Source organism: Anas acuta, chromosome 3 (genome assembly GCF_963932015.1).
Source record: "Anas acuta chromosome 3, bAnaAcu1.1, whole genome shotgun sequence".
NCBI classification, from domain to species: Eukaryota; Metazoa; Chordata; class Aves; order Anseriformes; family Anatidae; genus Anas; species Anas acuta.
The window spans coordinates 99,741,536-99,761,240 of record NC_088981.1 but is presented as its reverse complement, the minus strand read 5'-3'; the positions used below and the strand labels follow the sequence as shown (position 1 = coordinate 99,761,240).

General features: G+C 36.7%; 1 protein-coding gene across 2 annotated transcripts in view; it reads left to right on the top strand.

Moving 5' to 3' along the window:
- Window positions 1–15,090, top strand: part of EIPR1 (EARP complex and GARP complex interacting protein 1) — a 74,079-nt gene extending 58,989 nt beyond the window's left edge. The window contains exons 7-10 of one of the 2 annotated variants that reach the window (XM_068678517.1): window positions 197–364; window positions 1,644–1,811; window positions 1,896–1,919; window positions 12,898–15,090. In XM_068678517.1, the coding sequence (XP_068534618.1) occupies window positions 197–364; window positions 1,644–1,811; window positions 1,896–1,919; window positions 12,898–13,072 (535 nt within the window). In that variant the 3' untranslated portion in view covers window positions 13,073–15,090. The remainder of the gene's footprint in view (window positions 1–196; window positions 365–1,643; window positions 1,812–1,895; window positions 1,920–12,897) is intronic. The other variant, XM_068678518.1, reaches the window with a different exon arrangement.
- Window positions 15,091–19,705: the final 4,615 nt, after the last annotated feature.

The window sequence follows — 19,705 nt, the reverse complement described above, 5'->3', positions numbered from 1 at the left end:
TCAAAGCAAGCTGAGAAATCTATATGACTCACTGCAGTTAACAGCTGGGATTTCCCCCAAACTATGCACTAGCAATGGGAACTCAAGGTCTGCGGGTGTTAAGGGGATTATGCAAGTTTCCAGGGAAACAGATTCTTGTCAGTGGAGTGCAGTTAGCTTTTTATAGACCATTTAATTTTTTAAATGTGTTTTACAGACAGATATATTGCATAGAAAATGCACATGGACAGCTGGTACGAGACCTCGACTTTAATCCCAATAAACAGTACTACCTGGCTAGCTGTGGAGATGACTGCAAGGTGAAATTCTGGGACACAAGAAATGTCACTGAACCAGTGAAGACACTAGAGGAGCATTCCCACTGGTAGAACAAATTATCTGCATGCTGTGTTGTGGGTGGATGGCTTATGTAATTTATTCAGCTAATTATTTTACTGTTTAGGAACAATGCAAACTAACTATGTTTGTGCTATTGTGAATAATCATTTTTCTGCACAGAGGAAAGGTTTTAACATGTGAATGTTCCTCATGTGATTGTAAATTAAGAGTTTAGACAATGTTTTAGTGTAATTGGCAAGAAACTGTTGTTAACGTTGGGGAGATAGGGTACACCTTTGAGAAGCACAACACAGAGCTTGGCTTGTAGGGACCAGCTGGGATACAGCTGTGCCTTCCCAACTTGAGCCTAATCTGCTGCACCTGATGTGCAGAGAAGCCCCTGAGCTGTTTTGGTTACAGCAGCTGCCATCTATCCTTCCAATGCAGAGCAGTAGATGTGCAATAATGCAACCTCACTTTTTTATGCTATTTGCATCCCTTAAGCCAGAGCAAGTGATTTAAAACAAACAACAAAACAAAACAAAAAACCTCTAAGGTAATATTTAGAACTTCTGTCTACTGCTCTGGCCTGTGGCTGGAGAAGAGAGAATCTTGTTTGACACTTGTAGACTTCTATGGTTAAGACAAGATGAACAATTCATATTTTACAAGACTTCAGTTGTAGTAATTCTTGCAAAATAAATCTGGACCCTGAAGCTGCTTTGAGGGGAATGAAGATGTGAATTAACAGAAACAGCATTTATGTTTTTTTTTTTTTTCCCTGAGAAGATTAAAAGGAAAATAATACAAAAAGAACCCTAAGACATTCAGTATTAACTTGATATGTACAATGTTGAAGTTGAAAAAAAAAATCCTTCTTTTGTTTTAGGGTCTATTTTAAATTTCACTGTTAGAATGTTTGAGACTTTTATTTAAAAGATCACTTCTAATCTGTATTTTGCTTTGGGGATGCTTTTATTTTTAGAACTTAAATATTTATCTGACTTATTAAACAATGAACTGGCATGTACCTTCAAGGAATTATATTACTGAATGGTATCTTTTGGGTTTGGGATTTTTTTTTTTCTCAAAATGTATTTGAATTTTAAAGATAAACCTAGAAAATGAATGACATGGAAGCTTAAAAGCCAAATGAACAAAGCAAAAAGTCGTCTTTGGAATGAGGCATTTCACTTCTATGCATACTTACCTCATTCAAATCAAAGATCAATTTTTAATTCTGTTCTTAAAAATGAAGTCTTCTAAGCAATATTGATACACTCTCAACCTGTCAAGAATAGGATGTTGTGTTTTTTTTTTTTTAGGGTCTGGAATGTCAGATACAATCATTCCCATGATCAGCTGATCCTTACAGGAAGCAGTGATAGCAGAGTTATACTGTCTAATATGGTATCAATTTCTTCTGAACCATTTGGGCATATGGTAGATGATGATGAACTGAGTGATCAAGAGGACCAGCATCAAGAAGAGAAGTATGAAGTTTCCTGGGTTTTATGTAGATGCTAATTGTTTGTCCTTTCATTGTAATGGTTAACTTGCTATTCTTTGCTGACTAGGATTTTTGTATACAGGCCTTTCAGGTAAGTACTTCCTCCTTTTGATATTTTCTCATTCTTGGGTGCAGTCCACTCTGAATTGGCACAATCACGTATTTTCACTGGTAGAAAGGGGGATGGTGATACTAAGAACTGGTCCTAAAGTCAGCTGGGTGAGTGAAAAAATCATCTTAAGGGAGCTCTGGATCAAATAAAGCACATACAATAATCTGTGTTAAATGAGAGTTGAAAATCTGCCCTTTTTTCTTGTGTATGTGTTAGGAAAACAGTTCAGTGGTGGTCTTCTGTACAGTCAGGAAAAAAAAATACAAATACATTAGGTCTTGTAAATTTCATGTTTAAAGAATCTTGACTGCTCTAGAAACCAGTATTTTATAGACCTCCATCAAGCAAAAGATAAATTTGTTTTCAGCTCTGCTGGTAGAGAATAATACATGCTGTTGCAAACATTTGTAAACACTTTTCCACTTGGGTGTGGGGAGTCACAAATTTTGCATGTGTATTTTGGAGAGTGGGGCTTTTTTGCATAAAGAGTTAATTGAAATGCAAAAACCATATTAACCTTTTCATTATGCAATATATAATGTTAGTTTTCCTCTTCTGTATCAGTATATATGTGTATAGAGGGAGCTCTGTAGATCTAGCATGGAATGATGCTTTCTAATTTTACTACCAGCACACATGGTGATATTCAGCAGATTCTTACTTTGCAAAACAAGGGTAAAACAAGGGTAATGGTACTGAAACTCATGTAAAATATTTTGAGGCCAATTGGCTTTAGTCTGTATTCTTCTGTTCTTTGCAACTATGTGTATAGATATGCTCACTGCTTGCAATTGTTTTAAGTTGGCTGATTTATTTTAATATGCAAAAGTGTCTGCAATGAAATAGGCAGATTACCTTCTGAAGTAATTTTTTAAATGAGGAATGGTCAGATGGGATGAGGAATAAGGAGGAGTTGCAAAAGGACTCCTCAGTTACTCAGCTGTGTTCTTCAGGTGTTTCACTTAAAATTCTAAGTTTAGATTATATCTGTAGTTGCACTTTTAAGGTTGCTCTGGCACCTTTGTTAATGAAGACATAATTTTGCTCCAACTAGTTTTGACATATTGGCTTCATGTAAAGAGAACCTGGAAACTCTTTTTTATTAAATGGATAGGAATGGATACTTTGATTAAATACTAAATGTCTCTAGAATCAGTTGGTGATATAAGTACCTTGAGAATAAAGGTATCAATTTAGGTGTGTAGGAAGTTGCTCACATCAACAGTACATACTTATCTAGAATGTGACTATAATACATGACTACAAATATGTACCTTTTGGTGGCTTACCATTCGCTTGGGAATTATATTCATTTTGTTCTGAATGGAATATAAGTAGCATTAGTGAAAGCGAGAAAGAGGTTACAGAATCTTAAGGGAATATGATGGGAATGCATTGATATAAAAAAACATTGCAAGTAAATAGTGTTCTTGACAGATGGATTATAGTAGGTTACCCAGAGTTGTTCTGAATTTGTGTTGCTTGTAGACGTTGTTTATCTCATTAAAATACAAGTGTTGTTTCTAGAACAGGAATTCTTGGAACCAATAATATGCAAAAGTAATACAACAAATACAGCATCTTTTCTATGAGATGGATGTAAACCACATCATACATGTAAATGACTTGTATAGTGATGATGCAGAACCCTTACCTGTTCCCAGAGGTTGCAAGAGTACCATCAATAATGACTAAATTACTAAATAATTCTTTATTTATAAAGAACTCTAAATACGTGCTTTTCAGCTGCTAACCTGTTCTCTGTGAATCTGTGAAAGCCTTTGTAACATTCACTTGATACTGTAAGTTTTGTCTTTCTGCTTTCTCTCCTTGTTAGGAGTTGAGCTGGAAGGACGTTTGCAAGGTACTCACCAGCCTTAACTGTTGCCAGATGAATGTCTGTTTAGCTCTGAGTGCAGTAATGAAACAGGGCATAACAGCTGTTGGGAATACTTCTTGTTAGTCAATGACTACTGCCAAATATTTAGGCTTTAGTACCTTTTTCCCACCTGGAGACCTTTTTGAAGACCCTATTGTACCATTCTATGGGTACTGAGTCTTCTGTAAAACAGATTTGGGTTGTGCTTGGAGGATTTGAGGAGTAGGAAGGTGTTTATTTCAAGTTGTTATATCCTTACCAGGTTCATTTTTTACCATTAGGAGAACATGTATTCATTCTATTCCTATTAAATAGCACAGAAATCTCATATATATATATATATATATATATATTCTCATCATATATATACATGTATATACATCATATATATACATGTATGATATATGAGAATATATATATACATTCTCTCAAGTGTATCATGAAATACACCAGGAAGAGGAAGTTTGTACAATAGTATCTCCAGTCAGTCAACTTCAGACTGAGCAACCAACTCTCCACTTGACATTTCAACCTTCTTTTAAGAGAAAGAAGGGAGAAGGCTGTTTCTTCATATGCTATTTTTTTTGTTATAACTAAAATAACTTGTAATATACTCCTTGGGTTAAATATAAAAATGTAAAAATGAAGAGTATAGACAAGTTATATCTTCAAAGCTTTTTTTACATAGCAAAAATCAACATATTTTAAAGATACTGACTTGTATTACAATTCTAAACAGCTGAGACTTCTGAGTTCTTTAAAACTCAAGTTAATTTTTAATATATTTAGATAGTTTGGAGTAAACTTCCTATGTTTTAATGTATTTCTTGGCTGGAGACAAAAGCAAGTAACATGTTAGCATAACCTCGCATTGTGACAACATGTAGAATTACACGAGTGCACAATTCATTTATTTTTCCCCAACTTTTCTGTAGTAAATGTCTATTTTTTAAGGATCAAAACTTAAAAATATATATATTTTTAAGAGAGGAATATAGGTTTACTGAGGAATGAATAGGTAGCATAACAAAAAAGTTGCTGTTATCTATTCTTATTAAGGAATTGCTCTTTGAAGTTTCTCCTTTGGGTGTTTGTCAATGTATTTGTTACTACCTTGACATGTGTTCCCATCTTGGAGACCGGACCATACTTGCATAAGCGGTGTAACTAGGACATTGTATGAGGTTCTGTCACAGATCACAACCGAGTGACCTTCATTTCCTCTCAACTGCTGATTCAGATCAGAGCAATTGGTTTGCGGTCTCTTTTCTGCTTTTTCTGCTGTTGCTGTCTCTCATCAGTCATAAAAACAGAAGAACATCCTCACTGCATCATATCAAAGGTCTCCTTAGCCCGTATCATGTCTCTGTGGCCAGGAGGAAACATTAGAAAGATGGGAAAAGGAGATGATGCTTCCCCTGGGTATGCTTCCAGCCCCTGTCTGTTTGCAGCCTAGGGACCTTTACTGCTTTCTGAATCATCTTTGAAATCTTCCAATTCTCTTTAGAATTGTCTTTTGCCATCAGCCATATTCTTGAGTTTTCCCTCTTCTCACTGACTGTCTTTTTGATTGTTCCGAAGCATGCTAGCTGTGCATACACTGCCTTTTGTATCTAGGATGAATGTGCCAACTATCTTTTGGCCTTGCACTGAATAAGGTAAAGCTTCATCACTCTGCCAAAAACAGGTGCTCGTAAAAAGAGAATCACAGTTTCCACAGGGAGGAGGCGGCACAGACATGTGGCTAGAGGACTGCTATGGTGTATTCTGGTCAACTTCATGATCTGGATAATTTAATGCACTTTTCAAATATGGCAAAAAGCTAGCACAGGAAGAAGGAATGAAATACTGTTCTTCTAGCTTAATTTCTAGCATGTTGACCCAGACGTGGAAAGAAGTGTACAAAACAAAAATAGCATAGATTTGGGGAGCATTTTGTTTTAATCCCCAAAACAAAGCTGGTGTCTAAACCTGGGTAGGAACATAGGGGAGTCTCTTTTGAAGCATGTCCTGAACAAAACATCTGAAACATGGGGTCATTCAACCCCTGTGTGTGTGATGGAGGCTGGCTTCTCCTCAGCCTCCCTTTTTTTTATTTAATGGTTTTTCAGTGTGGTATTGCAAAAATGAGCTTGCCTTAATTCCAGAGTTTCTTAAGGTGCTTGTCAGTTCCCTTCTAGACATCTGCAGAGTACTAAGAACCCTCTTCCTCCAAAGGGAGGAGGTGACTGTCTTACATCTTTTATTTGCTGTTTGGTCATCCAAAATCTTCATTAACAAGAGAGTCTGTGTTCAGTTTAATTAAATCAGTCTGACATTTATTCTAATTCTACTCTGCCATTTCTAACAGAACAACAAAATCTACCAGGCTTCTGCAGTTCAGTGGCCATCTTTACTCATCAATCTGGATTCTTTTTCTGTAGTTATTGCAACATGTTTCCTTTGCTCTGTAGGTTTAAATGTTAAACTCTGTAGAACTCTTTGGTATGATGATTATATAGTGCATGAAAAGGCCATCTGCTACCATAGGCATGGCAACAGTAAAGTATAGGCTATGTCTTCAGAAGTGTTTCCATTCTTCATATTGTCTATGGCCAGAACTTTGTTGCAAGGCTTATTTGATAATGGAATATATATTCCATTTATGTAATATGTAGGGGTGAAAATTAATAACAAAAAAAAACCTTTTTGTTATCCATACCAATGAAAACACTTCTGTGGTCAACAGAACTGAGTCAATACATCAGTCTTAGAAAGGAAGACATACTTAAGTTATGATTTTGCAGGCTGTGCTACCTTCTCCCTTAGCTCTCTGGTATTTACATGCTACCTGATCACTTAAGATGTGACTGTGGCAGATGTCTTTCATTGGCACAACTATTATTCAGGTCCATGGGCTGCCTTCTTCCTTATGCTACGTTTTTGCAAGGTAGGTTCAAAGCTTATTGTTTTATTAGTTACCTAATTTAGATCATACCAGAAATTCACATTAGGAAATAGATTTATTAGTGTTTTCCCAGAAGTGTTTTGTTACTATCTTTTTCACTATAAATGTTAGCCATGTTGTCATTAATAATAATAATATATATATTTATGAACAGAGCTAGATCTAGTATGAGGACTTCTCACCATTTTGCCTTTTAAGTTGAGAGGCTGGTATATACTCTCCTGGTAGAGAGTAACTCATTGGAATAGTGGAATTTTAATGAGGTTTTAAGTATAGTAACACCTTCAGCTGCTGGAATGTGGCAGAGGGCAAATGGTGTCTGGCCTCTCTGTGGAAAGAGATTTTGTTCAAAATTTCATCTAAAGGAGGTGATGGCTTCTACTGTTGTGATAGAAATGGTGGTTTGAGGCATTTTGAATAGTAAACCGTATAATTTCACCATAATACATATGGACTGTGTGATCTACGCTAACACCTTTGTATATGTATCTGTGAATTCAGGAGAGCAAATTTTGTCGTTATTACACTTCTGAAAAACGTTAGTCAAACAGTCATAAGGATGGCTTTCGGATGTTTTCATTGAGCTGTTAATGGTGAAGATAATTTGCTTGTGATATTTATGACTCAAATCTAGAATTTATAGATTCTAATCTAGAAAATCAAGAGTAGAATCATGCTATAGGACTAACAAAAAAAAAAAAAATTAAAACAGCTTAAACATTTGCTGTTCTGGGGAATGCCAGTCTTTGGCGCTTCACTTGATAGGATGTGTAAGGAAGCTGGGCCAAATCTAGTGCACCAGCAATTTCCAGCTTCTAGATTATTTTGAATTAAAAAAAGAATAAATCTCTACTATTTCTTTAATTCTCATCAGCAGATATACTCTCAATTTATATTTCATAGTAGGGCAACTATGAAACCCAATATATTACAAATAAGCATTTTTTAATGTTTTTTCATATAGAAGCAGTTCAGAAGGCTGTGTTTTGTGTAAGAAAATAAGGCTTACAATAGAATGAACGGCTAATTAATATACATGGAAATTGCATTCAAGTATAAAAAGCCTTGAATTCTGTCTTCCTTAACAGGGTAAAAAATGAGCTAGTGCATTGTCTGAGCTTACCAGAAACACTCTTAGAGTTGCAAAGTTCTGCCCTGCAGTTAAAGGGAAAAGGGCATCTGCTGGGCTTGTTTTAGAGTCCAATGATGTGCATTTAGTCTTCAGGATTCATTTGGAGGCTGCAGTACGAGTTGCTGCTCTATTGAATCACATCTGTTTCACAGCAATTTTTACATTAAAGAGGATTTAACTTTGACTGTGATAAGGAATTAATGATTTTTGGTGACTCTGAAAAACATATTTTATTAAACACTGTGGTGACAAAACAGAATCTCTAGCACTGCAAACTTAAGTGGTTGTTAGCATGAGCAGTAATTGGAAATAACAGCTCTCTACATGAAAACAATTATCCAAAGCTTAACAGGCTTCTCTCTCAAGTCAGTAACACAATTAACCTCAATGTTATCTAGTAAAATGAAAGCTCTTCTCCTTTTGTAGGAGAAGCTGGTAGGGGTCGTGCAATACGAATAAGACTACAAAGAGAATGAAGTCCTGTTTCAGCTCTGTCTGGCACAGGTATTAAATTTATGCAGGATGTAGGTAGAGATTACACATTTCTTAATGCGAATACTTGATGACATAAGTGTTTGGTGCCTTGTCAATTGATGCAGTGCAAGAATATATATATAAAAACATATATATATATATATTTATAGAAGAAAATGGTACTTAAATCTTCTCAGAAAAAAAAAATCTTTACACTACTACAGGAAAACCCGAAACTCAAGGAATGTTTTAAGGGGCAAGGAGAGTTTTGGACAAGGAAGAAAATTAGTTTACAAAGCTTGCCAGGTGTAACAAGTGATTACCAAGGATGCTCATCAAATGAAGTTCTAGTCAGACTTCTCTATCTAGGAATCAATAGGCCAAGCCACCTACACCTTCAGTACACTTATCTAGCTATATAACATGACTGCATTTTCACACCTATAAACAGCAAGTTTTATGTAAAAACAGAAATCTCTGTTTTGGCAACAACCTGAGTTACACATTTTAAAGTAGTATGGAGGAAAGCTTACCTCATATTCACTCACATTGTACAGGTAATCTTCCTGTTTCTGAACTTAACTGGGAAGAAATTGAATGACCCGTCCTGTTCCAAAATATGCTAAAGACCCGCTCTTTTTATCCTGATAACCAGTCCAATTTGAATGCCCTCCTCTTCTGTCTCTGGTGTTATGCATGTGAACCAAGAAGGTAAATAACCTGTGAATTTTCATTAACAGTCAGTACTTAAAGAATAGAAGTTATTTTGAGATGAGAATAAATCACATGACAGAACAGTATTAGTATTTTTAATTATTGGTACATTAAATAGAATATTAGAAAAAATACACTCAGTTCTATTGTGTTACACTCTGAAATTGTGGTATGTGAAGGAGAAATAAAATTGTAGCAACTGGTTAAAAACAAAAACAAAGGTAATTAAAATATCAAATGAGAAAACTGATGTCCTAAGATAAGTTGTCTTGTATGTCTCACTGGTATGCATATGGTATATGCATATGTCTCACTGGTATTTCCTGTGGTCAATATAATTTTTAGATTATTTTATCAGGTTCTTGTTTATAAATATATTTTTAAAAGTGCTTGTTACTGTGGTTAAATAAATGTCAATTTCATAGCTGCTAAGGATATATATTGCATTAACCAAATTGTATTTAATATCCAGGAGATTAGGAGAGCCTGAGCTGATTCTTGAATAGATTAAAAAAAAATACCTAAAAGCAGCGTAAAAAAAATCATCAAAAGTAAATAATTTTAGCCCTGGGACTCAAAGTAAATTTCTTTTAAGTCTCCTACATTTATGCAAAGTTGAAAATTGTATATTCAGCCTAGTCTTGGATTACCAAAAAAAGTGCTTGCATAGCCACAATGTAGATGATTCTGTGGTGTTTTCTTGGATGTCTCTGCGTGTGGGGTAAAGTGATCGATCTCCAGGAGAGGAAGGGGAAAAAAAAAAAAACACACCACAAAACACAAGCCACCTTGTGCCTTCTGGTTTTGGACAATCTTTCAGATACACAAAATATTCTGTTCTTTATTCCTCTGTACAGAATCCTTTTGGGTTAATTACCCATTGTATAATTAAAGATCTTAACTTTTTTTCATTCATAACGTTTGTAAAGGACACCCGTGTACAGTTTTTTCAGATCTTTTGCATTGTTCTTGAGATACATGTCATTCTGAGATTTTTTTTCCATCTGTGTATCTTCTGTAGTATCTAGCTCTTTTACACCAAGGGATTACTTTCATAAGGATTTTCTCTGATTATCAGTCAGAGATATTCTGGGTTTCAAGATCATGCCAATCTTGTGAACAAGTAGTCTGTAAAAACATTGTTATAGAGCTAACCCATTTAAAAACAATGACTGAATACACACACAAAAAAAACACCTCGTGATCTGAAGAATCCAGTGAAACTTTCTTTTTATGGAAGAAATTTTCTTCTTGAGTATGGAAGTGTATAAACAACAATAAGACAGTTAAAAATTGTAATTATAAATGGAAATACCAAACAGCGGTTCATCTAGTACTAGGGTTTTCTTTTTTTGAGCGCTCATTATTCCCCTCTGAATTCTGTAAATTAAATTAGATGAACTGTATTATTTAAATGAAAGACTGAAACAACTTGGAGCATACAGAGAATGGTGTAAGTTAGAGGCTTATTTGTCCTTGTTTATCCAACCTTTGGTTAACTGCGACTCCTGGTTAAGTGAAAGTCGGTCATGTCCCCTGACAGCAATGTGCACCATGCATTACTCCCCTGCTTTTCCAGAGAGACATTTGAAACCTTCAGAATAATGGAGTTCTGGATAAGTGGGTGAGCACTGCATGAAGCACATTGCTGTCTGGGGACATGACCAACTTTCACTTAACCAGGCATGTCAGTTAACAGGAAGTTAGAAAAACATGTTGCAGGAGATGAAGTGTCTGTATATGCATGTTTATTAGCTCTCTGCTGTTAGATGGTTTGTAGCAAAGTACGTATTTGGGAGAACTGCAAAACAATTCTGCTCTCTGCAATTAACCAGAGGCTGTATGTTGTTTGTGCTATGACCCTTTTTGTTAGTTGGCCTTAAACATAACATAAGTAAATGATAATAGTCCTTGAAACTAAATATCTGAAGCTATCAGACTGCTTTTGGTTTATTCATTAAATTCAATTGAATTTTAATCATGATGTGAGATTCACAGCTGTTTAAGCTGGCTAGGTGGGCCAGTGATATCCTGCAAGCAATTCAGATGTAATGCTGTGTGTGCTTTGTGATTGTAGGGATGTGTGCTTTCAGAGAGAAGCAGTAAAGGGCAAAGACTGCCAGTAACAACACTTCATTTCTGTAGTAGTGGTATCTGTTTAAATGATTGAGCGATGTTCATGAGGCTCTCTGTTTTTTGCTTTCTGTTGGGAAGACTGCAGCTGTAACAGAGGTCTGTTTTGAATCATAGAATATCACAAATTTCTTTACTGTGAGGGTGACAGAGCACTGGAACAGGTTGCCCAGAAAGGTTTTGGAGTCCCTTTCTCTGGAGATCTCAAAACCTGCCTGGATGCCATCCTGTGCAATGTGCTCTCGGTGATCCTGCTCAGCAGGGGGGTTAGACTAGGTGATCTCCAGAGGTCCCTTCCAACCTCAGCCATTCTGTGATTCAGTTGGCCCATCAAGGATCACCAAACCCAATTCCTGGGTCCCCAAAGGACCATCCAGAAAATCAGACCATGTGTGTCCCACCTTTTTGGAGGAAGTAGGGGGATGCTTCTAAAAGGCTGGCTGATCACTACTACGCAGACATGGGTGATCCTCTGTGATGGGGGTAGTGTGACATTTTACATGAACAGATAGTGATAGGTTTAGGGGGAACAGTTTTAAATTAAAAGAGGGGAGATTTAGATTAGATGTTTGGAGGAAATTTCTTACTATGCGGGTGGTGAGGCACTGGAACAGGTTGCCCAGAGATGCTGAGGATGCCCCATACCTGGAGGTGTTCAACGCCAGGCTGAATGGGGCCCTGGACAACCTGGTCTAGTGGGTGGCATCCCCACCCATGGCAGGGGATGGAAACTAGGGGATCTTTAAAGTGGAACTACGTGATCTTTAACCATTCTATGATTCTCTGAAGAGACCTCTGCAAACTCACCATGAAGCTACAGAATAATGTACTGTGGTGTTGCTCTTAAAGGAGGGATTGGCTATGTGAGGTGGGGGCAAAGAAAGGCTGTTTTCCCCTATCAGAGCACAATAAGTGACTCTTGGAGGTGGTTTGGAATTTAAAGACTAGCCTGAATCTGCTTTTAAATATTTGTAATGCAAAATAGAATCAGTTTTTGTCTTGTGGTGATGTAGGTGACCAAGAACTTGGGTGTTGTAGTGAGAGGTGAAGTATATAATAATAATAATAATCAGAATCTAGGTTTTATTGTAGATCTGATGTTGATATAACACAAGGAATGGGAGAGAGAAATGAAAGTGTTTGGAGGCATTCCTCTATCTCCTTTCCCCTATTCTGGATGGGTCCAGGAGTGTAGCACAGGAGAAACTGCATTGTTAATGACTGAAACTTCTTACCTGCCTACTTCCACGTAATGAGATTATATATCCAGTAAATTCAGTTAGTAGAATTCAGTTAACAACAAAGAGGGTGGACCATAGTGAGAGAAAAGTTGTTGATAAAATACATGTAGATGTTCAAATGCCTGAAGTATAATGAGAGGGAGAGGAGGAGAAAAATGCTCAGTGGAGGTTCTAAGAGATAGGTAACCACACTGAGGTTGAGAATTAAGGATGCTTTAGTCCCTGCAAATGGGGTCTTTATACTCACTTGACTCTGCTGTGTTATCTGAAATATAAGTACACACAGATAGCAGGTGCAGTGATTCTTCTTCAGACCACACTATTGCATTCATAGATTTTAAATGGGAGCTTGCACTCTAGATGTTAGTGACACTTTAAAATGAAATCTATTCATGGATCCTTACTTTCTGTTCTTTTTTTTTTTTTTTTAATTTTAGGATTAAAGAGCCCCTTCAGGACAGTGTAATAGCTACCTATGAAGAACATGAAGATAGCGTATATGCAGTTGAATGGTCCTCAGCAGACCCATGGCTATTTGCCTCTTTAAGTTATGATGGGAGACTTGTTATTAACAGGGTTCCAAGAGCTCTTAAATATCACATATTGTTATAATTTGTTTGGATTATGATGGAGTTGTTATCTTGATGTACACAACTGGTAGGTATTTAATTATTTTTTTCAGGATCTACTTTGATTTTTATTAAACAAATATTGTTGAGAAAATCTGTATTAATGTAGACACTTCTGTCTTTTGTATTTGCCTTGGAAAAATATGATGCATACATTAGAAAAGCCTGTGCTAGCTAATGGTCTCTGATTTATAATCACTGAGATTGGGAATTGCAGTTTCTGGAGATACCGGGTCCTTTCCATACTACTGCTTTATTACTTCAGCTTTATGCAGATGTAGTACACTACAGAGGAGTTATACCTGTATAAGACTGGGGCAATGTAGGGTGCATGTACTAGAAGTGATCTACTTGTCTACAAGAATAGTATCATATCTTTCTGATATAAGCAGACTTCTGTTCTTAGCTAGTATTTCATTCTGCTAACTGTTCTAGCTCCTTCTTCAATTACTGTAAAATACAGTTGAGAATGATCTGAAAGGTTTTCTTTATTCAGTTTAGTATTTTAAACAGTTTTACTCTTGTTCTCCTTGCTCTTCTTCTGGAGTATCCTAAGAAGAAATACTAATATAATATCCTAAGAAGAAATATTAATTGTGACAATGAAACCATCAAAGTACATTTTTCATACCTTTTAGTAGGTACCTTTTCATGCCTTATAATAGTATCAACAAAGTATCATCTTAATTATTTGTGGATAAAATCCACTTTTGTGCCACATATTGCTGTTACAAATAACATCCATCTTTACCAAAACATCTTATATTCTCATGTAATGTGTTTATACCATGTTCATAGAACTTACTCGTTTTGTAGTATATATTGAGGGACTCTGGAGCTACACCGTTGTTAACCTGGAAAATCTCTTTAATACTTGTAAGTAATCTCTCTCTCTCATCCTTCTGGCTCTGTGCCATTTTCCAGTATAATTTAGCAGGCTTTCAAGTAAGCACAAAACATCCTTTGCTATATCTTACTCTTTGCAATACATGACGTAGGCATTGGTGACAAATGCTTGTCACAAATGCTGGGAACAGGCAGATGCTGCCCTGCAGAAGAATACACAGAAAACTTGAAATATAGATGGAAGGTATGGTAAAATATTCCTGCACATATTGACACCTCCCCACACTCCCAGCTTGCTGTTACAATGAAAATTCTGCCTCCTGTTCTTTGTATACTTAAACTAAACACAACAGTAATTATTCTGTTGTCTTTCCATCACTATTATTTCCTGTTGTCTTGAGAACTTGGGTATATGAAATGGCGTTGGTTGTGGTGGCATTGTGTAAGACCACTCTGAAGAAGAAATGCAAGGACATGGGATGGAAAGATCAATACCAGCCTCTTCCTGTGCTTCCTGCAGTTGCTATAGTTACTGTTGAGGGACAGCCTGCTTCTCACCTCTGCTTGTCCTTATCCGCTGTCTGGATCGAAATATGTCCAAATGTGATTTGTTGTGTATGCACAGCTGCTGCTATGAGAACACCCTTTGAGAGCATCACTGACTGCTGTAGACCGAAATGTCCAGAAAAGATTACAAGCCAGGAACAGAATTCATCTTTTAAAAAAGCTTGTTTGGAAGAATTCGTAAGATGGAATTAATTTAATTAAATCATCTGTATTATTGTTTGTGTTAACAATGATGCCTGTCTGCTCCAGAGTGAATGCTTCATTGGAGATACTGGTGGTCTGCTTTTCTGTGTTAGGATTTTAAACTTGTGCTATTTGAAACTGTCTAAATCTGTAATTAGGCGTGAGTTATTCACATGTATACTGTAAGAAAAAAATAATTGTATTTCCAAATCAATAGTGCTTCATTTGTCTGAATATCAAAATCCTTGGCTGGGCTGCAGCTTTTTGTGGACTTCTCAATCTTCAGACACAAAACCTTGTGGCTTTTTTTCCCCACAAAAAAAACGCCCTGTGGAATTCCTTTAGTATGCGACAGAACTCTTAAAACTTTATTCGCATTACGAATAAAGGTGTAATGAAATTTTATTGTCTCTTAATATATGTGGCTTGTAGTATGAAGGTGAGAGGAAATTGCGTAACCATATGTAGGATTTGGTTTGATCTTAACATGTAATAAAATGTGGGACAGATTTCAGACTAATTTTGATGTAGCAGCATTTCCTTTAATATTGTGAGCTTACAAGAGCTCAAAAGCTCTAGCTGCAAACAAATAATAACAAAAAATACTTTCTTTTGGTTTAGTTTGGTCAAATGCATGTATTATCACTAACAGGGAATAAAAGGGTGGTGAACACTGGGAAGGGAAGGAGTAGCAGGTCAAATTTGAATGAAATGAGTTACAGTAGAATCAAGAGAGCAGGAAGGGTCAAGTATTAATCATTTTCAGCTATCTCTAAAGCTGGATCTGAGTTACGTGCACAGCCCTCACAGCAACACGAAAATGACCTTCAGAAAGGGAAGGCTTTTGACAAGGTCCCATCTCAGGCTGTTAGAGAAAGCAAGCTGCTGTAAGATGAGAGGAGGGGTCCTCAGAGGGTTAAATAACTGGTTAAAAGATAGGAAATAGAATACAGGAATAAATCATCACGTTTCATAACTAAAAGAAATTACCAGTGAAGTCTGGGATCTCTACCCAGGCCTGTGCTTTGCAGTATATGTGTGACCTTTGTGGAAACAGGGCTGCACAGAGAGATGGCAAAGTTTCCAGGTGATATTCAGTGTAGTAAAGTTGACTGACTGAAGAATTATGGAGGGGCTTTACATCATGGAGTATCTGGATGATAAAATGAAATTCTGTGCAGAAAATGTGAAGCAATAAATACGGGAGAAAACTGATTTTACATGTATGAATTGGTAGTGCCCAGTTACTGCTGTTACAGCTTGGAAATAAGATTTTGGGGTTATAATAGATCTTTAAAAAGAAAAACATCATCTTGACATAGGAAAAAATCTAACGAAGTCTTGGGAATTAGTAGAAAGCAAGTAGAGAAGAAATAAGGCATTGTTAACCCATTACATAGTATACATGTATATTTAAAAATCAGTGGTTCACAGACATCCAGAATACTGTGTGTAGTTCTGGTTTCTTCCATCTCAAAAGGGATACAGTGAAACTGGGAAAGGTTTCACAGAACGATGACAAGAATGATGAATAGCATGCAACACATGTATAAGGATAACTAAATAGGCTGAAAGGCAGATGGTTAAGAGGGAATGATAAAAGTCCATGCAATCACAAGTGGCACAGGAGAGAGAATGAATAGGGAATGATTGTTCCCTGCCTTTTCTGATACCAGAACTAGAGATTATTAAATGGAATCTGCAGGTGGTGGCTTAAGGTATACAAAATGAGGTGGTCTTCACAAGCGTGCAGTTGAGCTCTGGCACTCCTCTTTAACACCACCCCCTATCCCCACTCCTGTCCAGGAAAAAAAAAATCTCATTAATGTTACAGTTCATGTGACTTGAAAGTAACTGGACCAGTTGAAAGATGAATCCACTAAAGTCTGTTAAAAATAAAGGTAAGATCTCCAGCTCAGAAAATCCTTTTGAACCATGAATTGCAGGACACTGTAAAGAATACTGGCAAAGAATCTATGTGCGTGCCTGGGCTTTGTTTGCTTCCCTGAATGTGCTATTTGCCAATAAATAGAATTATTATTTTTTTTATAATAACGTATTATCTGGGTCTGATACAACCTCTGCGTATTTCTCTCATAATTGTTTGCTTTGGTTATAAGCTGTGTTTTAGGGCATTCTAGAAAACCTTCACGTCTCAGCTGAGATTTGAAATTCGTACCGAATCTTAATATTTCTGGAAATTTTCTACTTGAAACACTCTTGTGAGACTGTGGAGGCAAACTGATTTCTGTAAAGCGGACACCATCGCCTCTTCTGAAATTCAATTTGTGGTCCAATTGATTTCCCATCCCCGCCTTGTTTCAGAGAGAATGGTGTTCTATGCGTATCAGCATTGGTAAGCACGTGGTTGTTATGTTTTCAAATAAACGCCTCTTAAATTAATTTTCGTATTTGCAGACTGTAGTTTTTGCTTTTGAAAAAATATATTGTGGTATTCCTTAAAAATGTCAGACTGTCAATGTTGTTATCTAAAAACTTGTTTTATTCCAGATTTGGAGCTGAGAATCTTTTGTGAAAAATTCAGTATATGAGTTTGGTACGTATGGAATTGCAAAAAAAACAAAAAAAGTTTGTGAAATTGTGTTTTTATTCCATAGAAATGGAATTTCTCCATAGGAGAGGGGAATTGATAATATTTTTATAGAGGTTTTGGGCATGATCTAAATGAAGTCAGTAGAAGTCTTGGCTGTTTAATGAGAAGCTTGAAATAACAATATCTGTTTCACTTTAATTAAAAAGGATGCTAACTTGAATTTGAATACAAGAAACATAAAGCAACATCCCTCGATACTGACCTAGACTTGCCTGTGGTGTAAGTGCTGAGTCTGACCTGTACTGAAACCCAGGAAGATAATGAACTGCTTGCCAACACTAGAATTTATGAAAAATAAGTATTGGATGGCATGTGTAGACTTGACATTTGTTCTAGACCAATTCTTCTTACCTCTTACCTTTTCATTTCACAAAGGTGAGTGGACATAAAAAGCCATATGATCTGTACTGTGTTCAACGCTAAAATAAGTTGAGAACAGGTCATTATAAAGAATTAAGTTACCTAACCATTGCATTTTCTAGCTGACAGCAGGAAGTATTAGCTCTGTATTTGTGTTTTAAAATTTCCAGGTTTTACAGCCTGGTACCTCTTGTAGTATTTGAGACTGAAATTCTTGCAGTTTCAGATTGTCAGGCTCTGCTGTTTAAGACCGTAGTCTGATGTGGTGTGATACCATGAGGTAGCTACATGTATGTCGTGGACATGAATTCAGCAGTGAAAAGTGAGTAATGATAACTGTTAAGATCAATATTGAATCAATATAGTTCATAATGCAATAGAACTGCTATTTGCCTTCACAGAGTATTTTGAGAGTTTTTTGTTGTTTTTGTTTTCTTTTTGTAGGGGATATAAAGGGAGGTCTTCAAAGGTGCTTTGTTGTGGAACCTGTGGTATGAAAGCTGTTCCGAGGTTGCAGAAAGCCTATGGTTTCTGGAATAGCAGGTTAATTGATGGGGAGAAAAGTGCAAATCAGTTTTTAGGGAAGCCTAGCCTTCCTATAAAGGAAGCTGCTGAGTTTAAAGCCATGGATACTCTCCAGAACAATTTGCACATTGCTCCTGCTCATTCCACCTGCCACTCTGGTCAGTGAGGACCTAGTGAAGTGAAAAAAAAAATGATACAGAGATTTGGAGAAAAAGACAAAGGAGAAGAAACAGGAAAACTGACAAATATAGAATGAAAAGTAAATTGAAAAGGACAAGATCAGGGAAAGATCAGTTCGGTAAACAGAAATGAGAAGGACAGAAAAAATTGGCAATAAATGAAGAGAAAGATATGGTGGCAAGGAGTTTAAAAAAATAAAAAAAAGTAATGATACAAAAGGTCCTTAAAATCTTCCATATTAGTCAATTGACCTAATTGATTTAAGTGTTGGAGAACTGCTGTTTTTTTTTTTTTTGTTTTTTGTTTTTTTTATAACTATTGTAGTTCTGGCATTGGAGATGGTTCTTGCGGGATAGCTGCTGACAAGTTTGGGCATAAAGAAACAAATTAGCGTTAGGTCAGAGGTTGGACTCGATGATCTTGAGGTCTCTTCCAACCTAGAAATTCTGTGATTCTGTGATTCTGTGAAATTGACCCATAAGTTATTCATCCTAACTGATAGCCCTTAAAACCTAGGATTTTCAGCTGGTCATTATTCTTTTTCAGTGATCAGGTTGCAACTGTGTTTGTGAGCAATTTTGGTTCATTTCAGTGCAAAGTTATCAGATAGGGTAATCAACCTGAGCTGTAGTACCCTGAGAGGCAGGAATGAATGGAATAGAATAGCTCAGTTGGAAGAAAACACTGATGGGGCATCAACCACCTCTCTAGGAAGCCTGCTCCAGTGTTCGACCATCCTCACAATAAAGAAATTTTTCCTGATATCCAGTCTCAACCTCCTCTGGTGCAGCTTTGTGCCATTCCTGCACATCCTGTCACTGGTTACTAAGAAGATTTCAAGCTGGCTGTTTCTTGAGTCACAGAGTCACACTGGTTATATCTGCGTTTTTTATCCTGTTTATGACTTTCAGGGAGTGTCCTAGGGAGAACAACTCAAGATACTAGATTAAATTAATAAAATATCTGAAGTACATCCTCCCTTCCAGACTAAATTACAGCAGAAGAGTTTGGAGTTGTTCTCAAGAAAATCCTGCCCCCTCTCTTTTGGTGCTACAGCAGTCACAACTTCATAAAGGGGTGTTAGCGCTGCAGCAGAGAAGATAGCTTTGGGGAAAAGGAGATGAATGAGTCTTACTAAATCCAGGAGCCAAGCTCCCTGTGTGGAAATGCATGACAAATATGTGGGTTGCAGTTGCCCTGGAGCTATAACAACAGCTGCCAAGCAGCTGGGCTGAGCAGGGAGGACCTCTGATGTACCTTTTCAGCAAATTGTCCATTTATTCTGATTCTGCCCCAAGTTCAGGATTTTGGCAGGAGGAACTATGGAAAAGCTTTTAAACA